Source organism: Bison bison, unplaced genomic scaffold (genome assembly GCF_000754665.1).
Source record: "Bison bison bison isolate TAMUID 2011002044 unplaced genomic scaffold, Bison_UMD1.0 scf7180017864303, whole genome shotgun sequence".
Lineage (NCBI taxonomy): Eukaryota > Metazoa > Chordata > Mammalia > Artiodactyla > Bovidae > Bison > Bison bison.
In genome coordinates, this window is record NW_011494875.1 from 1137586 (window position 1) to 1159797 (window position 22212).

A 22212-nucleotide genomic window follows, 5' to 3' on the forward strand; every position below is an offset into this window, starting at 1 on the left:
CTTTCTATATTCTGATACTTGGGCATCTGGTGCTGGTTGACCTGGGGGATTGCCCTTCCCAGGACTAGTTAATCCCTGGAGATTGTCAACAACTGGCCTTCAAGCATAGCTTTATATGAAAACCAAACTGTTCAGAGCCAATGCCCCAAATTGCCTTTTTTTTTTTTTTAAATCAAACTCTTACAGTCTGGGCCAGTATCCACTTACCTTAGTCACCCCAAGGCCAGGTACCATACAACCAGACAACCCCAGGGCCCACTGAGATTCTGCAACTAGCTAATCCTAAACTTGCTAACCCTGCTTTGCCCATTCCTTCCAGTGGAAATCACAATAAAGGCTTCTACCATGTTCTATCCTCTCTCCTTTGCCTCCTGACAAACCCTGGAGCTTCCCTGTGTGGCCTCCCCATGCAGTGGTATGCCCCTCTTCTATGAGTATAGCAAGCTAATCTTTTCTGGCAATTGTCTCCTGATCCTTTGGCCTTGCTGAACCTTAGTAACAGTAAAACTACATTTTAAAACAGTGGCATATTAGAGAAGAGGACACATCTGAAAGTATTACCAATCAATTGGACATTGATGTGATTGATTGTATATTCCAAACAGTAGATGTCAAGAAGGAAATCAAGATTTCTCACCTGCAGGCAGAGAGAAATAATAGTAAACGCTTACACAGCATTTGTGTTATTCCAGGCCCTGTTCATTCAATTCTCTTTAAAATTTTATTATTCCCATTTCACACAAGCTGAATCAGAGACATAGAGAAGTTATGTAATCTGCGGTGGCAGAGACTAGCCAACTAATATCCATCTCCTCTCTTTTGCTTCCTGGTTAGGCAGCTGGGCTACATTTTTCAGCCCCTTTTGAGGCTAGGTGTGGCCAAGTGTCTGAGTTCTGGCTGTGAGAGCATGGCTGTGGAATGGTGCACAGCACTTCTGGGCCTGGCTCATTAAATTCTCCCATGTACCATCCATCCTTGTTGTGTAATGAGCGGGCTCTGGAAGCTTCCTGTTGAAGATGGTGAAGCCATAAGTTAGATGGCGCTTTGGGCCCTAAATCGAGGAACAACAGACTTTTTCTGTAAAATACCAAAAAGTGAATACCTTTGAGGACCAAGAAGCACATAACTGCAGATATTATGTAGCTATTTATGTCTACAAACACTTAAAATGTGGTAATTTAAAAACATGATTTACTCATGCTGATGTATGGCAGAGGCCAACACAAAATATTGTGAAGCAATTTTCCTTCAGTCTAAAATAAATAAGATTGGAAAAAAAGAAAGGAAAATGTAAGAACTATTCTTAGCTAATTGGTTGTACAAAACATGTGCAGCAGGCCAAATTCAGTCACAGACCTTAGTTTACCAAGCTTACCCTAAATCGTTGCTTAAAGGAAAACCACTTACTAATCTGGAAAACTTGCTATGAGTTTAAAATAGACTACTTGTGCATGCAGCCCCTGAAACTTAGGGGCTGTTTGTTCCAGCAGTTATCCTCCCATAACTTATCCAAGGCCACAGAACTAGGAAGTAGCAAAGCACAGATTTGAACTTGCTGACATTGCTGCCTCTTGAGAAAAAGGACAAGCCTGACTACTGACATCCATCAAGAACTGGAAAGGAGCTGAGGAGACTCACATGCTTCATACTGTCAACCCTGTTCTAAATCCTGAGTCAGACAGAAATGCAGAGACAAGCAGTAAGAGTTATATGTTACACAACTGTGCCTTGAAAACCCACCACAGGCTTCCCTGGTGGCTTAGATGGTAAAGGATCTGCCTGCAATGCAAGAGACCAGAGTTGGATCCCTGGGGCAAGAAGATCCCATGGAGAAGGGAATGGCAACCCACTCCAATATTCTTGCCTAGAGAATTCCATGGACAGAGGAGCCTTGTGGGCTATAGTTCATCACAAAGAGTCAGAAGTAACTAACATTTTCACTTTTCACCCAATTTAACAGAGATCTTGCTTGATGGTGGCAAGGATGATGGCTTGTTTCTATTCCTTCTAAGAGTAGGACTAATATTTTGAATCTCACAAATACCCCGCAAGTGCTGTTTCTTCAAACTCCGACTCTCTCCCTGCCACCTTCTCAGGAGGGTCCCCCAGTACAGAGCCTACCAAATCTGGAAGCAATGCTATACTTTTCTTGGGAGGAGGTGAGATGGCAAGAAGTATAAGGGTTGGCTTTGGGGCCTTCTATACTTTCCAAGGTTTACATTCCTTAGAGATTTTTGACACCTTATTTAATATGACTAAAAAAAAAATAAATTTTTTTTCCTGGAACTTTACAGAAAATAAAAATGAAAAGGGAGCATTCTGGTATAACTTATCCTAAACATGTCCATGTCCAAAATGTTGAATGGTGCATAGTGGACCTAAACAATTGGCAAGTCTTCCTGGTATAAGTTTGGAAAGAAAGAAACAGGCATTCCAGAATACCACTCCTGCTCATTCTTGCCATCTTTCTCCACCAAGCAGGATTTGTTTACACTGGAGTTTATAGTTACCGGTTGGCCTCAAAATAGATATTTTAATTCTGAGATCTCGCTCATGGATAAAGAATGCAAAAAGGAGGTTTCTGTGGTGATGTTTGCATTTTAAAATTAAGGGTGCAGTTAATTAATCTCTCCTGTCCATCTCGGGAAAAAGAGAATGATTAATATGAAAAAAGAGGTTGTTAGAAAAGAGTTAATAAGTATTTATTTTGGAATCTTCCTTAGACTCTGCTTTTTCCTTAGACACTGCTTTTTTTTTCCCTTAGACTTTTACTTTCAAAGATGAAAGACGTTATTTTTTTTTTATCCTGGACCCCCAATGTTATAAAGAGAAACAAATGATGATCTATATTTGTTCTATTTGTGAATTCTCCATTATTGGTTCTTGTGGTTTGGTTCTCTTACACCAAACTCTAGAAATGCAATATACAGTAAATTGTCTTATATAATGCAACCAGAATTAGTAGTTGATTGCTTGATTTTAAAAAGTCAAAGGAGTACATGACTGATGCTGAGATGTTCTCTCATTAGTCATCGCCAGGCCAGGATGCTTGGGGCTGGTGCACTGGGATGACCCAGAGGGATGGTATGGGGAGGGAGGAGTGAGGAGGGTTCAGGATGGGGAACACATGTATACCTGTGGCGGATTCATTTTGATATATGGCAAAGCCAATACAATATTGTAAAGTTAAAAAATAAAATTAAATTAAATTAAAAAGTCAAAGGATTATAAAAGTTAATAATTACACCTTTAAATATTTCCTTTTAACTTAGTTAAAAACGCTCATACATTTATCTTCTTTTAGCATATGGAAATGTACCATCTTTCGAGTATGAGTCTGCTGTTGTAAATCTAATCAGGTAGCTTAAATAAAACCCAACCATAATAAACTAAAATTCCAACTTTATTTAAAGAGGAGTGAGAATTCAAAGACATTCAAGAATCAGTTGGAGGGCAGAATCATTTTTAGTTTTTATTTTCTTTTTTGACTCTTTTATAGTTGTATCAACCACATATAATTCAACGACAAATTTTAGTGACTCATCTTTATTAAATCTTTCTAAAGCATTTAACTTTGTCGTCGTAAGTACTCTCCCTTTTTGTACTCATACTTCATAGTTTTATGGACATTTAAATTATGCAACTTCAATAATCCACAAAACTTGCATAAACTGGTTTGGGATTAAATTCAACCGCATGTAATTCAACTGGTAACAGCAAAAATGCTCAGATATATTGGGAACAGCTTTGAGCATTCAGCTTGGTTTGTGAAGAGAGTAAAGAAATGTTACTTTTATGATTTTATAGGTAGAAGTCAATTTGAAGACCTTTGAATATGTATGTAAAGTACTGTTTGCATGTTTGTAAATTTTACAAATCTATGTTATCACACTGAATAAACATAGTAATAGGGAGACTGCATGGATGACAATAATGTGATAGATATAGTAGTGATCTTGGTGTCTAACTTGGATTTGAACTTCATCATTTTAGTAACAGCAGACATAAAGTAGTAAAAAAGTAGTTACTGGCATCTTTTTTTTTTTTTCAGGACTATAATTTTTTTTTTTAAATTTTTGTCTTCACCTCACAGCTTGTGGAATCTTAGTTCCTTGACTAGGGATCTAACCTGGGCCCTTGGCAGTGAAACTGCAGAGTGCAATCCACTGGATCACCAGGGAATTTCCTGGCATCACTTAAGTAGTAGTAATCTTCTTACCACACTATGGGTGAATTTATGTGTCAGCAACTATAATCAGAATAGACTTCTAGAAACTGTCAAATGCTTTGAAAAATCATTTCAGATATAAAGCTCAAAATGTTTGATTCTGTGATATTGAGGATGAGAATTTTAGAATAAATATGTACATTTCTGTCTGATGAATTTCTATTTATTTCCCCCAGCTTCAAACAGACCAGTGGTTCTTAATTGGGGCAGTATCACACGCATAAACACCCAGAGCCCTTTAGGAATATATGAAGACTTGTCCATTACTGCTATAATTGCAGGATATCATGACTGCAGTGTAACACTGACATTTAGTAGACCAGCTTCTGGGACGCTGAGGTCCCAGCAGTGTGTAGGACAGTTCTGGACAACTTGCTAATGTTCCTCCAGAGGAGATACTCATTTTTTTTCTTTATCCCAGAGGAGACATTCATGAAAGTGAAAGGTCTATTTAGATTTATGATTTATATGAATCTAGAATCTGTTTTATTTTAAAGACAAACTGGGGATGGAATAGATCTTTAATAAGTCGTTTCTGCTATAAGAAGTGTTTCTAAAAATCATCATGCTATGCAAAATCATGCCAAAAAACACAGGGCTTATGAGAAAAATGCAGTTAGGGACACTATACTCAACACATAAATAAAAAGATGGAATCCCAATAAAAATAGCAGCATAGTTTTATACATGGTAAATGGTTAAGAAATATACAAGAACTACAATAAGTACTGGGGGGAAGAAGCCCCTAAAGTTCACTAGTGGAAGTGGGTAACAGAGGAGTCCACCTTTGTGAGTAATTGTGAGGTGGTGGAGGGTTATCTGAAACTGGATGGAAAGCCATAGCCCCATTCACTACGTGTCCAGGTGTGATGAAATGAAGTAGCTGATCTGTGTCTGGTGTGTTAATTTGTATGTGTGTGTACTCCTGAACATGGATCATTCAGAAGAAGTGCACTTCTCTGGGTCTGCCCCGTGTTTCTCGCAGAAAATGTCCTGCATAATCAGCAAATGTATTATGTTTAGATTGTTCCTTAATATATCAACTGCTTTGGAACAAATTTGAAAGCAAATGTTAGAGGAGAACTATGACTTGTTCTAGGAAGGCAGCTACCGTCAAGAAAAATGTTGGTTTTGTTTTGTTTGGAATTTTCCAAGATTTGTTCACCATTTCAGAACATCATATCCTTTGGGCAATAAGACTTGTGGTCCGTGAACTCCCAACACGATGCACTGGTATGAGCCTGCATTGGCAGCTGTCATATTCCTGGTGATCTGTGTAGAGGTGCAGGTACCAAACAACGTCATTAGATCTTCTACTGTAACCTTTAACTGGAATAAAGAGCATTTATCTAGTGAATAAAGAAAGAAAATTGCCTTAGAGATTACATTTCTGTCATTTCTCCCTTTACATATGGCTAGAATATTATATTGAAAAATTTGAAATGTTATGTAAAGGCCAATTATGTTATATAAAAGGGGCATGATAAAACATGTATCAGGAAACGAGAGTGGCACTGGGTTTAATAGGACTGTGGACCCCTGATATAGAGAAACTTTAAAAAATAAAAAAGAAAGGGAAGGTGGCATATTTAGAGTATCCATGAATAGATGAGAGGATTAAATGGGATATTCTTGAACATACGATAGGTTTAAATAAATGGTTGGTGGTATCATTACTATTTTTGATACCGTATTAGAAGACCCACATATCCAGTCACTCCTTGAATCTTTCCTTATGGATGCCCCACAGGGACCCCAAACTCAGGAGACCAGGGTCACCAAACTCGGTAACTGCCCATTACTCCCCCAAACCTGCTCCCATCTGGATTTAGCCTTGTAGTGAAAAGGCGTCATGTTTAACCCAGTAGTAGCCAGCTAGCCATGGAGCATTATATGTGACTCTTCTCTTTTCTGAGAGGCCTATATCCAATAAACTCCCTTTCCCGTAAATTCTAGTCCCTCTGCATATTTCAAACCTATCTGTTTTTCTCTATCCTGACTACCACCACAGTATTTCAGGCTACCCTCATCTCCTATGGAAATAGCCTCCGAGCTAAGCTCAGTTTCCTCTCTTACCTCCTCAGATCTCTCCTTTCTTCACCATCATCCAAGAGAAACACAACAAGACATATATGCAATTTTCAATTTTCTGGACCAATATTTAGAAAAGGAAATGTGAGCCATCAATTTTAATAACAATTTATTTAACTTACGATATCCAAATGCTAATCATGTCAACTGTAAAAGACATGTGGCCTCCTCCTTTTGCCATGTCTTCAAAGTCTGGCATGTACTTTATATTTATAGCACTTATCACTTTGGACCAGCCACATCTCAAGTACAATTTGAGACGATGTTATGCTGTGCTATGAGACTCAGTATATACTCTCTGGTAACCAGGTCTGACAATGTGACTGGGCTTGAGTTGAACTGGGAAATACACTACAGTCCATCCCTTTACACCTTGAAGAAGGAAATGGGAATACACTCCAGTGTTCTTGCCTGAAAAATCCCATGGACAAAGGAGCCTGGTGGGGTACAGTTCATGGGGTTGCAAAGAGTCGGACAAGACTGAGCAACTGAGCACATCCTTTTACAAATAGGGTTCCATAAGAAGAGTAAGTCCTGATGCCCTAAGACATCCTATGTCATGAATTAACTTCTCTCCTATGAGAGTCCTCAAACTTCCTCTTTCTAGCTCTCCAAACACATACACCTTGAGGGATTTCATCCAGTTAAGGCTCAGCTACCATTAAGTGACAAGAAGGGACAAATCAGCCTCCAGTTTGGGCCTTTCTTGAGACACATTCCTTATGAACTGTAGTGGGAAGCTCATTTCTTTACCTGCTTCTCCAAATATAGTATAAATCCAGGCTTTTTCTTGGTTAGCAAGACCACCTCTTTCCACTGCCCTGGTTAAAACTCTTTAGGTCATCTTTAGGTCCTCCATCTCTCTCTCCCCCGACAGCAAATCAGTCACTAGTTATGATCAATTCCTTTTCATTAAGCAAAACTGTCCCACCTCTACTGGAATGTAAACTTCATGAAGGCAAGGACCTGCTGTGTTTTGCGTAGTACCGTGCACCTAGCACACAGAACAGTGTCCCAGTGGCCATGGTGAAGTTTATCTATTGAATAAGTCAATAAATTGTTAGGATGAGACCTGGGACCTGGGACTGTTTGCTCCAGTGCTTGCACCTAAGCAAACGTCTCCTTGAGCGATGAAATACAATGAAGTTATAAAGGACTAAAAATAGACAGTTGGGACAAATTATGGAGAACAAGGTGCAGAAAGACCAAGAAGCCCAATGGTCACTTCTGAAGAGCTGGGACAAAAGCAGGGATTTGGGAGCCAAAGCAGAGTACTGGGCACACCCTCTGTACATGACCACGGAAAGGGTGGGCAAACCAACTAAGCCACCACTCCAGCCCGCCCCCTGGACCCACACCTACCCTCGCCTCGTACAAGGTACCAGCTTGCTCCCTCCCAGCAAGCGGACAAGCACAGGCACCTGCTGGTTCTTCTCACTTCTCTGTGCTGCAGCAGGCGTCCCCAGTGAAACCTTGCCAGGATTTCTTGTCTGAACTCAGCAATTTCTATTGATTAAGAAGGTCAAGAACCCTGGTTGGTAATGCTCCAGGACCACCTCTGCAAAGAAGCTTGCTCCATCCCTCCTTCCATTCTCAGCAGGGTGGTTGCTCCTTTGCGATTGCAAAATACATCAAATGTACCATTATTTTAGCACTAATAGCATACTGCACACATTTACTCACATATCATTTCTTTATTTGGTCTCCTTGATGGCAGGAATACTCTTATCCACCCTAAATGCGCATTATAGCACCCAGTTCATAGTAGGGATTCAAAAACTGTTTTATGAGCAAGTGAATACATGCAATGAATCAGAGGAAGAAGCAGAGCATTTGATTTGACCTGGGATCACACACACACACACACACATAAGTGAGGAGTAAAACACACAAATCACCCTATGCAATTAAATGTTTCAAGGATTCTTCTCTGTGAGAGATGGATATTAGGCTGGCCATGGTGGCTTTTAAATCACCTTTGTAAAACATAGTTTTAAAGAGACAGCCTGGCTTATAAAACATCATAGGTAAGTTGTAAATCCGCCAATTTGAGATTTCTGGAATGGAAATACCCATAGATTTTGACCTTTAATGAGCTACTTCCATTATTTAAGATTCTACTCTTTTGTAATAAAAGAACTGTGATTTGTGGATATTATATGGTGTATTGGTTTCAGTTGGCTTTTACCTTCAGTCATTTCAGCAAAAATCAGGAGGCTTCCCGGGTAGTAGAATTTCAGACATGTATGCATGCTGAGAGGGAAGCAGAGGGGAAATGATGATTTGATTTCTTCACGACTCTTTTCAGACACCCATTGCCATGTCCAGGTTCTAAGGACTCCATTTCTAGAACTCACACTGTGCTGACCACTCTCTGTTCTAATCAGGTGACATGCTGAAGCCAACGACTGCCTTCTCACTTGTTCAAGGCATTCATACTCTGCGCAGCCTGGGATGGGCAGAGCCTAGGAGTGAAAAGCACAGATGGCATGTTGGTAGCATCAACATTTCTCCAGCAACAAAATTGGGAAATCAAAATGTCAAACAACACATAAAAACTAGACACCTCAAGCATGTAATCGTATATTTATTTCTCTTTTTAAAGAACACTCCTTAATGTAATTCAATATACAAACTTGGTTTCACAGAATTATAATCCACTATATAGCACAAAGATAACCCAGATTGTGTGTGTGTGTGTGTGTGTGCACACACGTGTTTGTGTGTGCCCATGTATTGTACCCCTTCCCTTCCTTCCACTCTTCGGAACCTACAAAGGCTCTGCCCATCGTCAACGCTAACCAAAGCCCATTCTGAATGTTATATACAAAAGACAGCATCCTCCCACAAGTTCTTTCCCCTGGTAAGCTTCTTTTCCATTCCCCCTGAGATAGCCAGGGGTCTGACACTCTTCCCTTCTGCAGTAGGGTCAAGTGGCTTCCCCCAGAGCTGATGTCAACCCTGTTACCGTGCAGACTGGCTGACGGGAAAGGCTGGGGAGCAGCTCCCCACACCCTTCCCCGCTTCCACACCCACCTCTCAGTCCAAGCGCGACCCCTCCGTAGTAGCCTTAGTTCCAGTCACCATCTCGTGCAGCAAGAACCAAGGAGATTGATAAGCCCAGGTCTTCTCCACGGGCAGCGCACAGCACTGCCTGCCAAGCCACCGGGCCGGCCGATAACCAAGCTCAACACAGTCCCGTGTGCTTTGTCACTTTAATTTTTAAAGACACCCTAGCATAGGTCTGTGGCAACCTAGTGTCCAACTGAGTTACATAAAATTGTACCAGTGATGCACTTGTACATATTTACATGGGGCGGAATGTTTTCCCATATTTTTAGTTGAGTATATAGATCAACATGTTCACATAAGACCAAATACTTTTAATATTATTTATAACTGATTTATAAAGCTTTGAAAAAACTCACAATAGCACATTGTTTACTTTAATGCTTAACGGTACTATCAGTTTAAAATCACAATCAGCACTTAAGTTATAGTCAATCCAGCAAACAAGAGACAAAAAATTTACAAGAGTTAAGAACTGACTGATACATCCTTTATCTTTTTTTTTTTAACTAATGCATAAGTGCAGAATAAGATACTCTAGTTTAAATATCTTGTTTACAATATACATTTTTTGTTCTAGTTACGCAACAGTAAACCCCATGCTTCACATAGAAAAGCAATCCACAACATTAAGAAAAAATGTACAATTTATGAAACAAAGTAAATAAATATTAGTATTACAGAATCAGAGCTGTACATAAAAGCTGTTCAGTTTTAATCATATAAAAATATGTTTTAGTGCAACCTCACATATATATTGATGCTGTTTTGCTTTACATCATTTAGATCCAAGTGTCCAAAAAAGGAAAGAAATTACATTTATTACAAAGCAGATACACAAATTCTAAAATATGTACAAATTACTGCTAAAAAATGCTTATAAGAATATAAGCAAAGTAAAGAAAAGGCACAAACATCTGTACAATTTTAAAAGTACCAGACCCAATAGGTTAATTTCAAATTTTGTTTTGGTCAGGCTCATGATGACTTGTTAATTTACCTAATTCTTTTGATATAACAAAAGTATATATAATAGCAAACTACCAGTAACTTAGGACAGGCATGCTATAAACTTGATTACCTCTATTTCTAGAAAAACGAAAACAAAAACAAATGGGAAAATGTGGAAATGAAAGTCTCCATGCATCTTAGATCAATGTAGTTGACTCTTTTCTGAAGCCGGTTCCTTGCCTGCCTCTGTGCTTGAAGGTAATTCCTTGCTCTCTTGAAAGCCTGACTGTTGGTCATCCAGACAACTCTTGCTGTAAAACGTGGAGTGGGCGAATGCAGTCTGGGATGTACCAAAATTGTCCTTTTCGCCATCATGCAAGTCAGGGTGGGAAGCTGAGGTACAGGGCTGACCTGGCTCAGGTCCACTAAAGTGTCTAATGCTAGCCTGTGCACTTTCCAAGGGTTTCTGATGAGGCGCCTGCCCCCGAGCTGACTGATCTGCCCCAAGCAGAGCGGCCTCTTCTGTGGCAATCCGGAGGGAGGCGATGGCTTTTGTGCAAGTCTGTATGTTTTCCTCCTGTTCCCGCTCTGTGGCATTCAGGCTGTCTTCTGAAGTGCTCTGTTTCATCAGGAGCCGCGGAGAGGAGGGCGTGCTAGGTGGACCAGATGACTGGGGAGCGTAAGGCGACCGCTTCCCATGCTGCTTCGAAACTGCGTAGGGATCCTTGGCGAAGGAGTCCCCTGAGGCTCCCCTCTTCTCCTCGGAGCCCTCCATTGGCAGAGGCAATGTGGGTGGAGGGTGTAAACCGGAAAGGGCCGGCGGTATGGAGTGAACCATTTGGATCCCACCAACTGGCACCATGGGGATAGGAGCTCGCACTTGTTGCTGAGAGTGGAGTGGAAGATGACTGAAGACATAGTCATTAGGACCCTCAGGGAAAAGGCTGGAGCCTGGATGTTCATAAGCACCTTCTTGGTCTCCATAGAGACTGAAGTAAGGAACCTGAGGTAATCCTCTTCTTAAATTCTGCATCGGGGAAACAGAGAGACAACACTTAGGACCCAGCATGCCTCACGTTTAGGTCAAGCTGTTTCATTCATTCACTCACTCACTCACTCATTCCTTTAAAACACGTGAAGACTCCCTAATCTTTCTATCACTCTTTGATTTCTCAAGACAAAAGAGGTTTGCTCCGCAGTCTTTTAGGATTCTTGAATGAAGCAGGTAGGTCTGTGAAAGTTGCTTTTGTTGTTAAAAAGGAATGTGATAAAACCTGCAGTGTGTTTTCCACTAGGTACAGAGACATGGTCCAGCTCTGGTGTTTTTTTTTTTTTGTAAGACAGAATGAAAAGAAAATAATGGATAATTACCAGAAAAACTTTACTGAGCCAAAAAACACTAATAACAAGTTTTTAAATCCAAAAGAAAGTTAAACGATTACCATCTGTTTATATACTGGGCAGATTTTTAATATTTTTCTTAAGGGTTGATGAATATAAATGGAGTGACAAGCTTGAAAATTAGCTCTCTTTTTTTTCTTTTTTAGTCTTTTACAGAACAGATGACAAAATGGTGGTGATACACAAACTGGTCCCTCCAATGTGCAAGACACTGCTCTAAAGAAATAGATTTCTGCTCAGGAGGCATTGAGGCAGAAGCTCAGCACCAGCATCTCCATCAAACCGTAATTCAAGGCCAGATTTTGTATGAAAACTATGCATCAAAGTAGTTAATGTTAAGTATTTCAAATAGTTATAATTTATAATAGACTGTGGCTGGGAACCAGAAATAACTGTATTTTAATTTTTCTGTGTTATTATTTCCACTTAAAAATCTTCTTGGCAATTAATAAATTAGGACATTTAAGGTTTTGGGCCAGAAATCCAGATTTCATGGTCCCAGTCCTGAAAACGGAGAATCCATTTTGTATAATTGTTTCTATAGCAAAACCTACCCTAACTGTGAGATTATCGGGTTTAAATGAGATGACGAAGCTTCAATTAATTGAGATTCATCCTTTTAATGCATGCATGGTTAGTCACTCAGTCATGTCTGACTCTTTGTGACCCCATGGACTGTACCCCGCTAGGCTCCTCTGTTCATGGGATTCTCTAAGCAAGAATACTAGAGTGGGTTGCCATTTCCTTCTCCAGAGGATCTTCCCAACCCAGGTATTGAACCTGTGTCTCCTGCATTGGAGGCAGATTCTTTACCACTGTGCCATCATTCTAAGAATGTTTCAGGTCAAAAATGCAAGGTGTGCTCTATACCATTAATGATTCATCCAGTTCTAATTAGATTGTGAGACCAGGTTAGGAATGATAAATTATCCATCATTTCTGCTACTCTGTACCATTCTTGGCCCTTACCCTGTTCTAGGCTTCACCTTATTCAAGCCAAAAACAAATGACTTGTGCTGAAAGTGCAGGAGAAATCATGTAAACATCAATCCTCATAAGCTAAGGACCTCATAAGCTAGGTAAGGGGAGAATTCTGTGGTATGAGAAAGAAATCATTAAATACGACTAAAAAAATCCCTCTTGCATTTATCTGCTCTGGTTTAAAAAAGGCATGTTTACTTCATCCAACACTAGGTAAGGTGGAAGATCATAATGCCTACAGTAACCACCTGTGAATGTAACCAAATCAATCTTCTTTGGATCACAATGATCACAGATGTAAAGTTTGAAATAAAACATAGTTTGGCTCTTTTTCCATCTTGCCTCTGGTTGCTATTCTGTGATGTCCACGGTATATACCTAATCAGAATGGGGGTTTGTGAGGCAGCCAAAGACAGAGCTGTCCTATTTCATAAGATCTCTGACTCAAGTCCAACAAAGCGAGTGATGAAGTGTCCTCTAAAAATAGGATGTATTCAATCTGTTCAAAAGCCAATAGAATTTTGTGTTAAGAATACAAGTGTTATATTCAGACTTTTACTGACCAGACATTAAATGATTACAACCACAGAAGCAAGTCTACAATTCCTATCATGTAACCACTTCCATGGCTCTGGATACTGCCAAGCCTTTCACATACTCTTTGTCCTCAGACTCACCCCTTCTTCACCTTCCAAATAACTCTCCAAAAGATTTTTCTACTCAAATTTTTACTTCATTTGCAACCTTATCTTGTTTTACAATTTGAGCCTTACCATTTTAATATGAATAAACTCCCATCTTACTTAAAAATCTTGACACAGAAATATGAATAATGAATGCCTGTGTGGGTTGTGCTAAGTGTATGCATATGTGTGTGTATATCTATCTGTATCCTATGTACCAAATATTTACCCCAACTCATCTTTTCAACAGTGTCAGTAGGTCCTCTGGAAGCAGAGGATAAGAAGGAGGTAGAGGTACAGGAGTTCCGGCTGGGGTTGGTGATGGGGGAGCAGGGATATAAGGTATGTGGCGCTAACAGGGAGAGGAAGCAGGGGGTCAGCTGGAACTGATCCAGGCTCAGCCACTGATAGAGGTTGCAGGGGAGAACGTGGCCTTGGCTTGAAAACGGAGGTCTATCCTGAAGGTTCGAACATCAGGAGGCTGTTAGCTCACTACATTCCTTACAGCTGAATGGTAAGTTCCTTCAAGGACAGAAGTCTACTTGGCCCACCTCCCTGGCTGCCACAAACAGATGAAAAAACTGCCCAAGAGGTTAAGTGACTTGCCCAAGACCACACAGAGAGCAAGGGCTGGAACCAAGTCATGGCGCTTGTTCTAGACAGTGTCCACGGACGCTCTGCACTGAGGACCAGGACGCACTTTCTTTGTCTCTTCGCTATTTATCTACCAAAACTTTAAAAGTGGAAAAGGAACAATTCTTGTTTAAAAAGGATGAGGCCAGAAACCATACAATTTTTCCACCATCATCATTGAGCCACATATGATTAAACCCTCAAAAAATATTTACTGAACGAATGAATAAAAGACTTTTCTCTCTTCCTCTTCCTTCCTTTCTTCCTTCTGTCCTTCTTCCCTCCCTCCTTTCTTCCCTCTCTTTATTTCTTCTTTGCTTTTCTCTTTATCTATCCATCCATCTACCTATCTACCTACCTACCTAGCATCTATTTTAAAATGAAAATTAACCAAAGGACACTAGAGCAGAAATAGAAGGGTTCTAGAATCTCAGTGACTGCATATCATCTCCTCCAAACTTGCTCCCTGGAACCTACCACTACAGGCTGAAGCAGATAACGAGTGTGCCATGCTTGGCTACCAGGTCCTTTCAATGCCAGAGTAACTGCCCTGTGAGCGCTTGGTCAATGTTAAACCACAGGTATTGCTAACAGAATTTCTATCAAAAATAATTATCTTTAGGGTTATTCCAATTTAATACGTTCATACATAAGACGGCTGGATAGCATCATCTGCTCAATGAACATGAGAGTCCGAGCAAACTCTGGGAGATAGTGAAGGACAGGGAAACCTGGCATGCTGCAATCCATGGGGTCACAGAGAGCTGGACACGACTTAGTGACTGAAGAAGAACAACATACATTCTTCAGAGAGAGGGAAGCACTCATCTACTACAGCAGTCAGGAGAAGTACTCCTTAAAGGATCACTGATTCTTTTTCACAATGAGAATCTTGTCCATACATCATAGAAAGACAAAAATTCTCTGCTGCCCCTCAAAAACAGAGTGCTAAAGCATCAAATGGGAAGCATCAGAGACCAAGCGTCCCTGCTTTAGGAAGGATTCCAAGGGCTATTCTTTCCTATCACATGAGCAAAGTAGCATGTTAAGAACTGTCTACAGAGAATTAAACTGGGTAATAGAGCAAAAGCTCAACACTTGGGCTTCATAAATGGTAAAGTTCAACAATTTTGTTAAATATCCAGGTGAACTGGTATGAAAAAAAAGTACAAATTCAATCACTAATAAAACCAATTTCTTTTCAACAACAACTTTCTGGGCAGAGATCCAAAAATTAGATGAAGTCTTTAAGTCCACTTCTTTGCTTCCTTTGCCCAAAGTGACTGTGAGTTGCTATTATTTTTTAATAACAATACTGTGTTGGCACCAAAGCATTATTTTTTATGCCTACAGATGACTGGATATACTCCAACATCTCCCAAATATCAGAGTTTTGACCCACTAGGCCAATTAGAATGGGGGAGCCTCAGCTCACACACTCCACAGCACCATTGGGTCTAACCAGAGATCAAACTGGCAATATCCATTCGATCATAGAAAACACAAGGGAATTCCAGAAAAACATCTACTTCTGCTTCACTGACTATGCTAAAGCCTTGACCGTGTGGATGGCAACAAACTGTGGACAATTCTTCAAGAGATGGGAGTACCAGGCCACCTTACCTGCCTCCTGAGAAATCTGTATGCAGATTAAGAAGCAACAGTTAGAACCGGACATGGAACAATGGACTTGTTTAAGTTGGGAAAGGAGTACATCAAGGCTGTAATTATTACTCTGCTTATTTAACGTATATGCAGAGTACATCATGTGAAATGCCAGGCTGGATGAATCACAGGCTGGAATCAAGATTGCCAGGAGAAATATCACCAGTCTCAAATATGCACATGACACCACCTTAATGACAGAAAGCAAAGAGGAACTAAAGAGCCTCTTGATGAAGGTGAAAGAGGAGAGTGAAAAAGCTGGCTTAATACTCAACATTAAGAAAACTAAGGTCATGGCATCCAGTCCCATCACTTCATGGCAAATAGATGGGGAAAAAATGGCAACAGTGACAGACTTTATTTTTGTGGGCTCCAAAATCACCGTGGATGGTGACTGCAGTTATGAAATTAAAAGACGCTTGCTCCTTGGAAGAAAAGCCATGACAAACCCAGACAGATTACTAAAAAGCAGGGACATCACTTTGTCAACAAAGGTTCATCCAGTCAAATCTATGGTTTCTCAAGTAGTCATGTACAGATGTGAGAGGTGAACCATATAGAAGGCTGAGCACCAAAGAACTGATGCTTTTGAACTGTGGTGCCTGAGAAGACTCTTGAGAGTCCCTTGGACTGCAAGGAGATCAAACCAGTCAATGAAATCAACCCTGAATATTCACTGGAGGGACTGATACTGAAGCCAAAGCTCCAATCCTTTGGCCACCTGTTGCAAAGAGCTGACTCATTGGAAAAGACCCTGATGCTGGGAACAGCTAAGGGCAGGAGGAGAAGGGGATGACAGAGAATGACATGGCATCATCGACTCAATGGACATGAGTCTGAGCAAACTCTGGAGATAGTGAAGGACAGGGAAGCCTGGTGTGCTGCAATCCATGGGGTCACAAAGAGTCAGACACGACTTAGTGACTGAACAACAAATACCAGAAAAAGCATTTTCCACCCCAGATGTGGTATTCTGGTATGAAAGTGACTTCTCACTCTATCCTTCAATAGCATGAACTTCAGAAGAGCCCTCCTTTCTACTTGGTACCACTAAGACTCAAAAACCTGAGGAAATGCCCCTCTTTTTCTTAGCCGGCTAATTTATTAGCTCAGCAGCGAAGTTATGTCTTGATTGCTATGCATGTTTCTACAGTCATTGTACCCTGAGGCTATGCTGGTGGCAGGCTTGTAAACAGAGGGTCTTGGGGCTGGGGAGTAGAATGCAGCAGGGAGTTTTCCTAAAGCTCAAAATGTGAATCTAAGCATCTAATTCAGGATGGTGAAAAGAAGATGAGAGAGGGGAAGCTGATCACTAGGGCCGTGATAAGACGGCAGAGCTGACAGCTGGTAGTGCTTCCTTGGCTGTGAAGGGCAGTGACGACCCACATGATGGAAATCCAGAGCAAAGAGAGAATGGCCACGAATAGAGCCCAGGAAACAAAAAGCACATTTAAAGTAGCCAAACTCCAAAGGTATCCTTCCTCTGTCTACGCTAGGTATGCTAGGTGCCTGCTTCTTTCGTTTTTGTTTTTTTTTTTCACACAAGTTGAAAAAGACATCAAGATCTATCATGTTGGTGAAGTGAGGCAGGGCTGATCCTCTTCTATGGATGTGCATTAAGCCCTACTGCCCACATTTCATTCATGATTGCTACTGTTGTTATCTTAATCTATAATGAGGGCGTCCACAGAAATCTCCTCTGATGCTTTCTCCCTTACCTCTTCCGACTGCCCACTTTGTGAGCTCACAATATCACTGAACAAGGGCTCTTGGTAACAGGAGGTGGTGGGACCAGCAAGAAAAGCAGGCATGTTCATGCCTTTCATTTATACCACAGGGTTCACTCTTCCCTTTCCTGGTCCCTTACTGGTTTCACACATCCACTCACTATCAGCAAAGTAATTAGTTTATTTAAAAATTTTTTTTTGATTGAAAGTCAATGCTAATGCCTGAATCAGAATTTTCACCTGGTAGAGAGTTAGATAAATGATACCTAAATATCCCTCAGACTGTCTGTCTAGGCAGTCATGTCATTCCAAAGACTTTTTACCTTTTCCACTCATGCCAAGGTTTCAACTCCTGCCTATATATAATGAGTTAAGCTTAGAAAGCATTCGGAAAGATCTCACCTGTCATTACCAGATTGAAATGCTCTTCTCTGATGCAATACTACACTTGGGGTAACGCCATAGCCATGTGATTGACAATAGCATGTGATAAAAATGCCTTCCTGCTATTTTCAGTAACCAAATTCACTCCTCCCCATGAGAGATACCCATGTCATAATAAATTTCACACCAGTGTGTCATCAAGAGGCTCCAATGAGCTTGGGCTTATATATTAGAAAGAGAAAACTAAGGATACTTACAGGAGGCCCCAATACAATTGGCTCTGCTTGCAAATACTGCCCCATGGACAACGGTGGGTTGTGGTATAAAGCCCTTCTGGGAGATGGTGCTCTTATGGTGGTCATGTATCTTCTCTCTCTCCTGGGAGAGAGGTCCCTCCTGGCCATGATTTCTTTCCCAGGTGACACTGGCCTCCTTGGGGACAGATGCCTTCTTGGCGAAACATCTCTCTGTGACATCTCTCTTCTCAAGGCAGCTTCCTTTCTTGGTGAAAGATGTCGCATGGGTGACAGATCTCTCCTAGGTGACAAATGTCTTCTGGGTGACAAATCCCCTTTGGGTATCAGACACCTCTTTGGTGAATTATCTCGACAGGGTGAAGAATCATATCCTGGAGAGGAATGGCGGCTGGAGGGTGAGAAGTCCCGTGGGGAGGAGCCTGGCTCTGAAGACAGCATGCAGTCTTCATCCATACAACTGGGGATGTCTAACCTGTCTTTGTCTGGTTCTGAGTCTGTACTTTTGCTCTGGAATAACCTCTGGTATTCTGTCATCTGAGTATCTTCACATGAGTCACTTGGTGTCATCAGCTGAGTAACCTGAATACTTGGCAACGTAACCAAATAGCTGATCAATGAAGAATGCCCCAGGGAGCTATCGGAAGGAACCCCGTGGGGCACAGCGCCAACATTCACCGGCAAGGAGGAGAATCTAGGAGGCTGGGGACTGGTGCTTCTTGATCTTGTTTTTGGTGTCAAATCTCCTTGGTCATCAAAGTCTTCATCATCTTCGTCGTCATCGTCATTATCATCTCCATCTTCACCATCCGATTCTTCAGCATCTGAGAACTGATGATCAGTTGAAATGCTGGACATGCTGTGCTTCTCACTTGCCTTGTGCAAATCTTCCATTGTTTCTGAAGCAATTGAACAAAGAGAGTGAACATCAAGATTCAAACAAGAAGGTTAGAAGCTCATTCAGATGCCATCTCTTTGCAAAAGCTTTCCTCAATCCTCTAGCCCCTAGAGGTGGTCATCTCTGAACTCCTATAACATGAGCACTTACCTCTGTGACACTGGTTGGTTCTTATCTTTTTATGTAGCTATCTGGTTTCATTCCCACCTACAATATGGCCCCCAGAGTAGGAACTTGTAGCTCAGGTATCACACCACTCATAGAAAACCCTCAATAAGTAGATACATAATGTTGTTAATGATGATATTAGAGGAAAAAGAAAAGCAAGAACCTGTCTCTACAAGTCAGGAAGTCCAGCTGATTCCCAGATTTTCTACTGAGGTTATTGATGGACATTTTTTTTCTACTAGATTTCCTCTTGATCAAAAAAATAAGACATTAAAATGCTTTGCAAATTTCCCAAAAAGTATCATCATAAGATTTAAATCACCATTACAACTTAAATGCAATTAGATTTCCTTTATGGTTCTGTTCTAATAATGATAAAATTATTTTCACAGTAAGGCATTTCTACTTCTTCAGCCAAAACTGAAATGCATTTCTTTTCATTAAGTCTCAAGCAATTCAATGCGTCAGACTTCTCTTCTCTGTTTAGTATTTAGTAAAATGAAACGTGATCAGTTTTTTTTTTAATACCTATATTTATTTTACCACCTTGGCCGCAAAGCTCCAGCATGCACAGTAAAGAGGTCAGTCAACTCAAGTGTGAATACCTGCTTCCTCGGTTTCGGTGTCATCGACTGATGTCATTGAGACCCCCAACTCCAGGCATTTCTTCATGTGTGCTTTAGATTTCATATGCTTCGTTAGGTTTCCTAGAAAATACAGCCAAAAAAAAAAAAAAAAAAGAGCAATTAATTGGTTACCAAAATGTGATGACTGCTCCAAAATTCAGTGTGAAATGAACTAACTTGAGATAACACAAATTTGTTCCCACCCCCTGCTCCTTGCCTCAAACTTAAGAGGAACAATTTGGCTTCTGAAGATATGAACCCCCTGACAGCTTCAGTCTAGTCTCAGGCTGTCTTTGTTCTAGACCTGTGGAAGTCTAGGCTCATATTATTTCAAGTGTAGACTCAAGTATGACTGAGAATCCCAGGCTTTTCTGGCTGAGAGAGGACCTAATACCTTTGGCCCAATTGGGTCTGCCTTCTTGGGCTCCACATCAATAGGGTGACGCAAGCTGGGTCACACATCTCTGAGCAATTTCAGAATAAACTATTGTAATCAACATAGTCCCTGGACCCCAGACCTTCTGTCATCAATCAGATACAGATTAAACTGGCAGGATGCTCACGTGTCAGAAGAAAAAATTAATGCAAACTGATGTTGGGGCCAATCCTGTAAATAAATTCAAAGATCCAAACAAATATTTAGCTAACTACTTATTGGGAACATTAATCTTAGTATTTAGCTTCTATCTATCTGACATATATCAGCAGAGTTTATGACAGCAACTTCTAAAGTTCCAGAGCAGCAAAATTCCTTTCTTATTTACCTTGAAACTCCCACTGTTCTAAGAACAAAGAATGTATTATGATGGTGATATAGCTTCCCAGGTTGCTAGTGATAAAGAACATGCCTGCCAATGCAGGAGCCATAACAGACTCGGGTTTGATCCCTGAGTGGGAAAGATCCCCTGGAGTAGGAAATGGCAACCCACACCAATATTTTTGCCTGGAAGATCCCATGAACAGAGGAGCCTGGTGGGCTACAGTCCATTGGGTTTGGCTACAGTCCAAACATGACTGAAGCGACACAGCACAAGCCCAAACTCTTGCATCTTCCATACACAGATACTTATATATGCTGCTGCTGCTAAGTCGCTTCAGTCATGTCCCACTTTGTGCGACCCCATGGATGGAAGCCCACCAGGCTACCCTGTCCCTGGGATTCTCCAGGCAAGAACACTGGAGTGGGTTGCCATTTCCTTCTCCAATGCACGAAAGTGAAAAGTGAAAGGGAAGTTGCTCAGTCATGTCCGAGTCTTAGCGACCCCATGGACTACAGCCTACCAGGCTCCTCCATCCATGGGATTTTCCAAGCAAGAGTACTGGAGTCGGGTGCCATTGCCTTCTCCGATAGTTATATATAACTGTCCCTTATGTATAGTATAAATGGTATAGTATAATGCCCTCTGTATCTGTAGGTTCAGAGTTCATAGATAAGGAGGGCTGATTGTATAATTATACATGTACCTAATTACGTATGTATGTGTGTTTCTATGTGTGCACGCTCAGTCGCTAAATTGTGTTCAACTCTTTGCGACCCCATGAATTGCAGCCCTTCAAGCTCCTCTGTCCACGGGATTTCCCAGGCAAAAATACTGGAGTGGGTTGCCATGTTCTCCTCCAGGGGATCTTCCCAAACCAGGGATTGAACCCAGGTCTTCCACATTGCAGGGGAATTCTTTACAATCTGAGCCACCAGGGAAGCCCCCAAAATACTGGAGTGTGTAGCCTATCCCCTCTCCAGGGGAAGTTCCTGACCCAGGAATCAAACTGGGGTCTCCTGCATTACAGGCAGATTCTTTACCAGCTGAGCTACACGGAAAGCCCATTCCACATCATATATATAACTAATCAAAAGAAATTCAGGAACTAATTCAGCTATAAGGGCCCTGTTATCTTTGTTCTTTGACACTGCTTTAGTCACAGAGCAGCAAATGCTTTAAGAGTAGGCTCACTGAATCCAGGCAGAAACTCCAGCCTGCTAAAATAGTTTGTTCTTCTTGCAGGAGTTTTTGGCTTACTATTAATGTAATATATGAGCCACAACTCTAAACTGGGGCATGGTTGTTTATTATTTTGTTTATATTACTTTATTTTTTAATTAGGGGAAGTGAAGTCACTTAGTTGTGTCTGACTCTTTGCGACCCTATGGACTGTAGCCCCCCAGGCTCCTCTGTCCATGGGTTTTTCCAGGCAAGAATACTGGAGTGGGTCGCCATTTCCTTCTCCAGGGAATTTTCCTGACCCCAGGGATTGAACTCGGGTCTCCTGCATTTTAGGCAAACTCTTTACCATCTGAGCCACCAAGGAATCCTTAACATGTGGCTTATTGCTTATATACCTACAAATTTAATGTGCTATTTTTGTAACTCCAAACATGGAAATATTTCTTGGCCCATATTGCTCTTACATACCAAAAAATTATACCTCTAATTTTTCTAAAGATCTCAAAAATT

At 41.0% G+C, this 22212-nt stretch overlaps 1 protein-coding gene across 17 annotated transcripts in view; it reads right to left on the reverse strand.

Annotated features, from left to right (window-relative positions):
- Positions 1 to 8888: 8888 nt before the first annotated feature.
- HIVEP2 (human immunodeficiency virus type I enhancer binding protein 2) overlaps positions 8889 to 22212 on the reverse strand; it is a 222470-nt gene continuing 209146 nt past the window's right edge. For all 17 annotated transcript variants that reach the window (XM_010851453.1, XM_010851459.1, XM_010851446.1 and 14 more), the window contains 3 exons: positions 19739 to 19840; positions 18071 to 18966; positions 8889 to 11366 (listed from right to left, as the gene is read on the reverse strand). In XM_010851453.1, coding sequence (XP_010849755.1) covers positions 10542 to 11366; positions 18071 to 18966; positions 19739 to 19840 — 1823 coding nt within the window. In that variant the 3' untranslated portion in view covers positions 8889 to 10541. The remainder of the gene's footprint in view (positions 11367 to 18070; positions 18967 to 19738; positions 19841 to 22212) is intronic.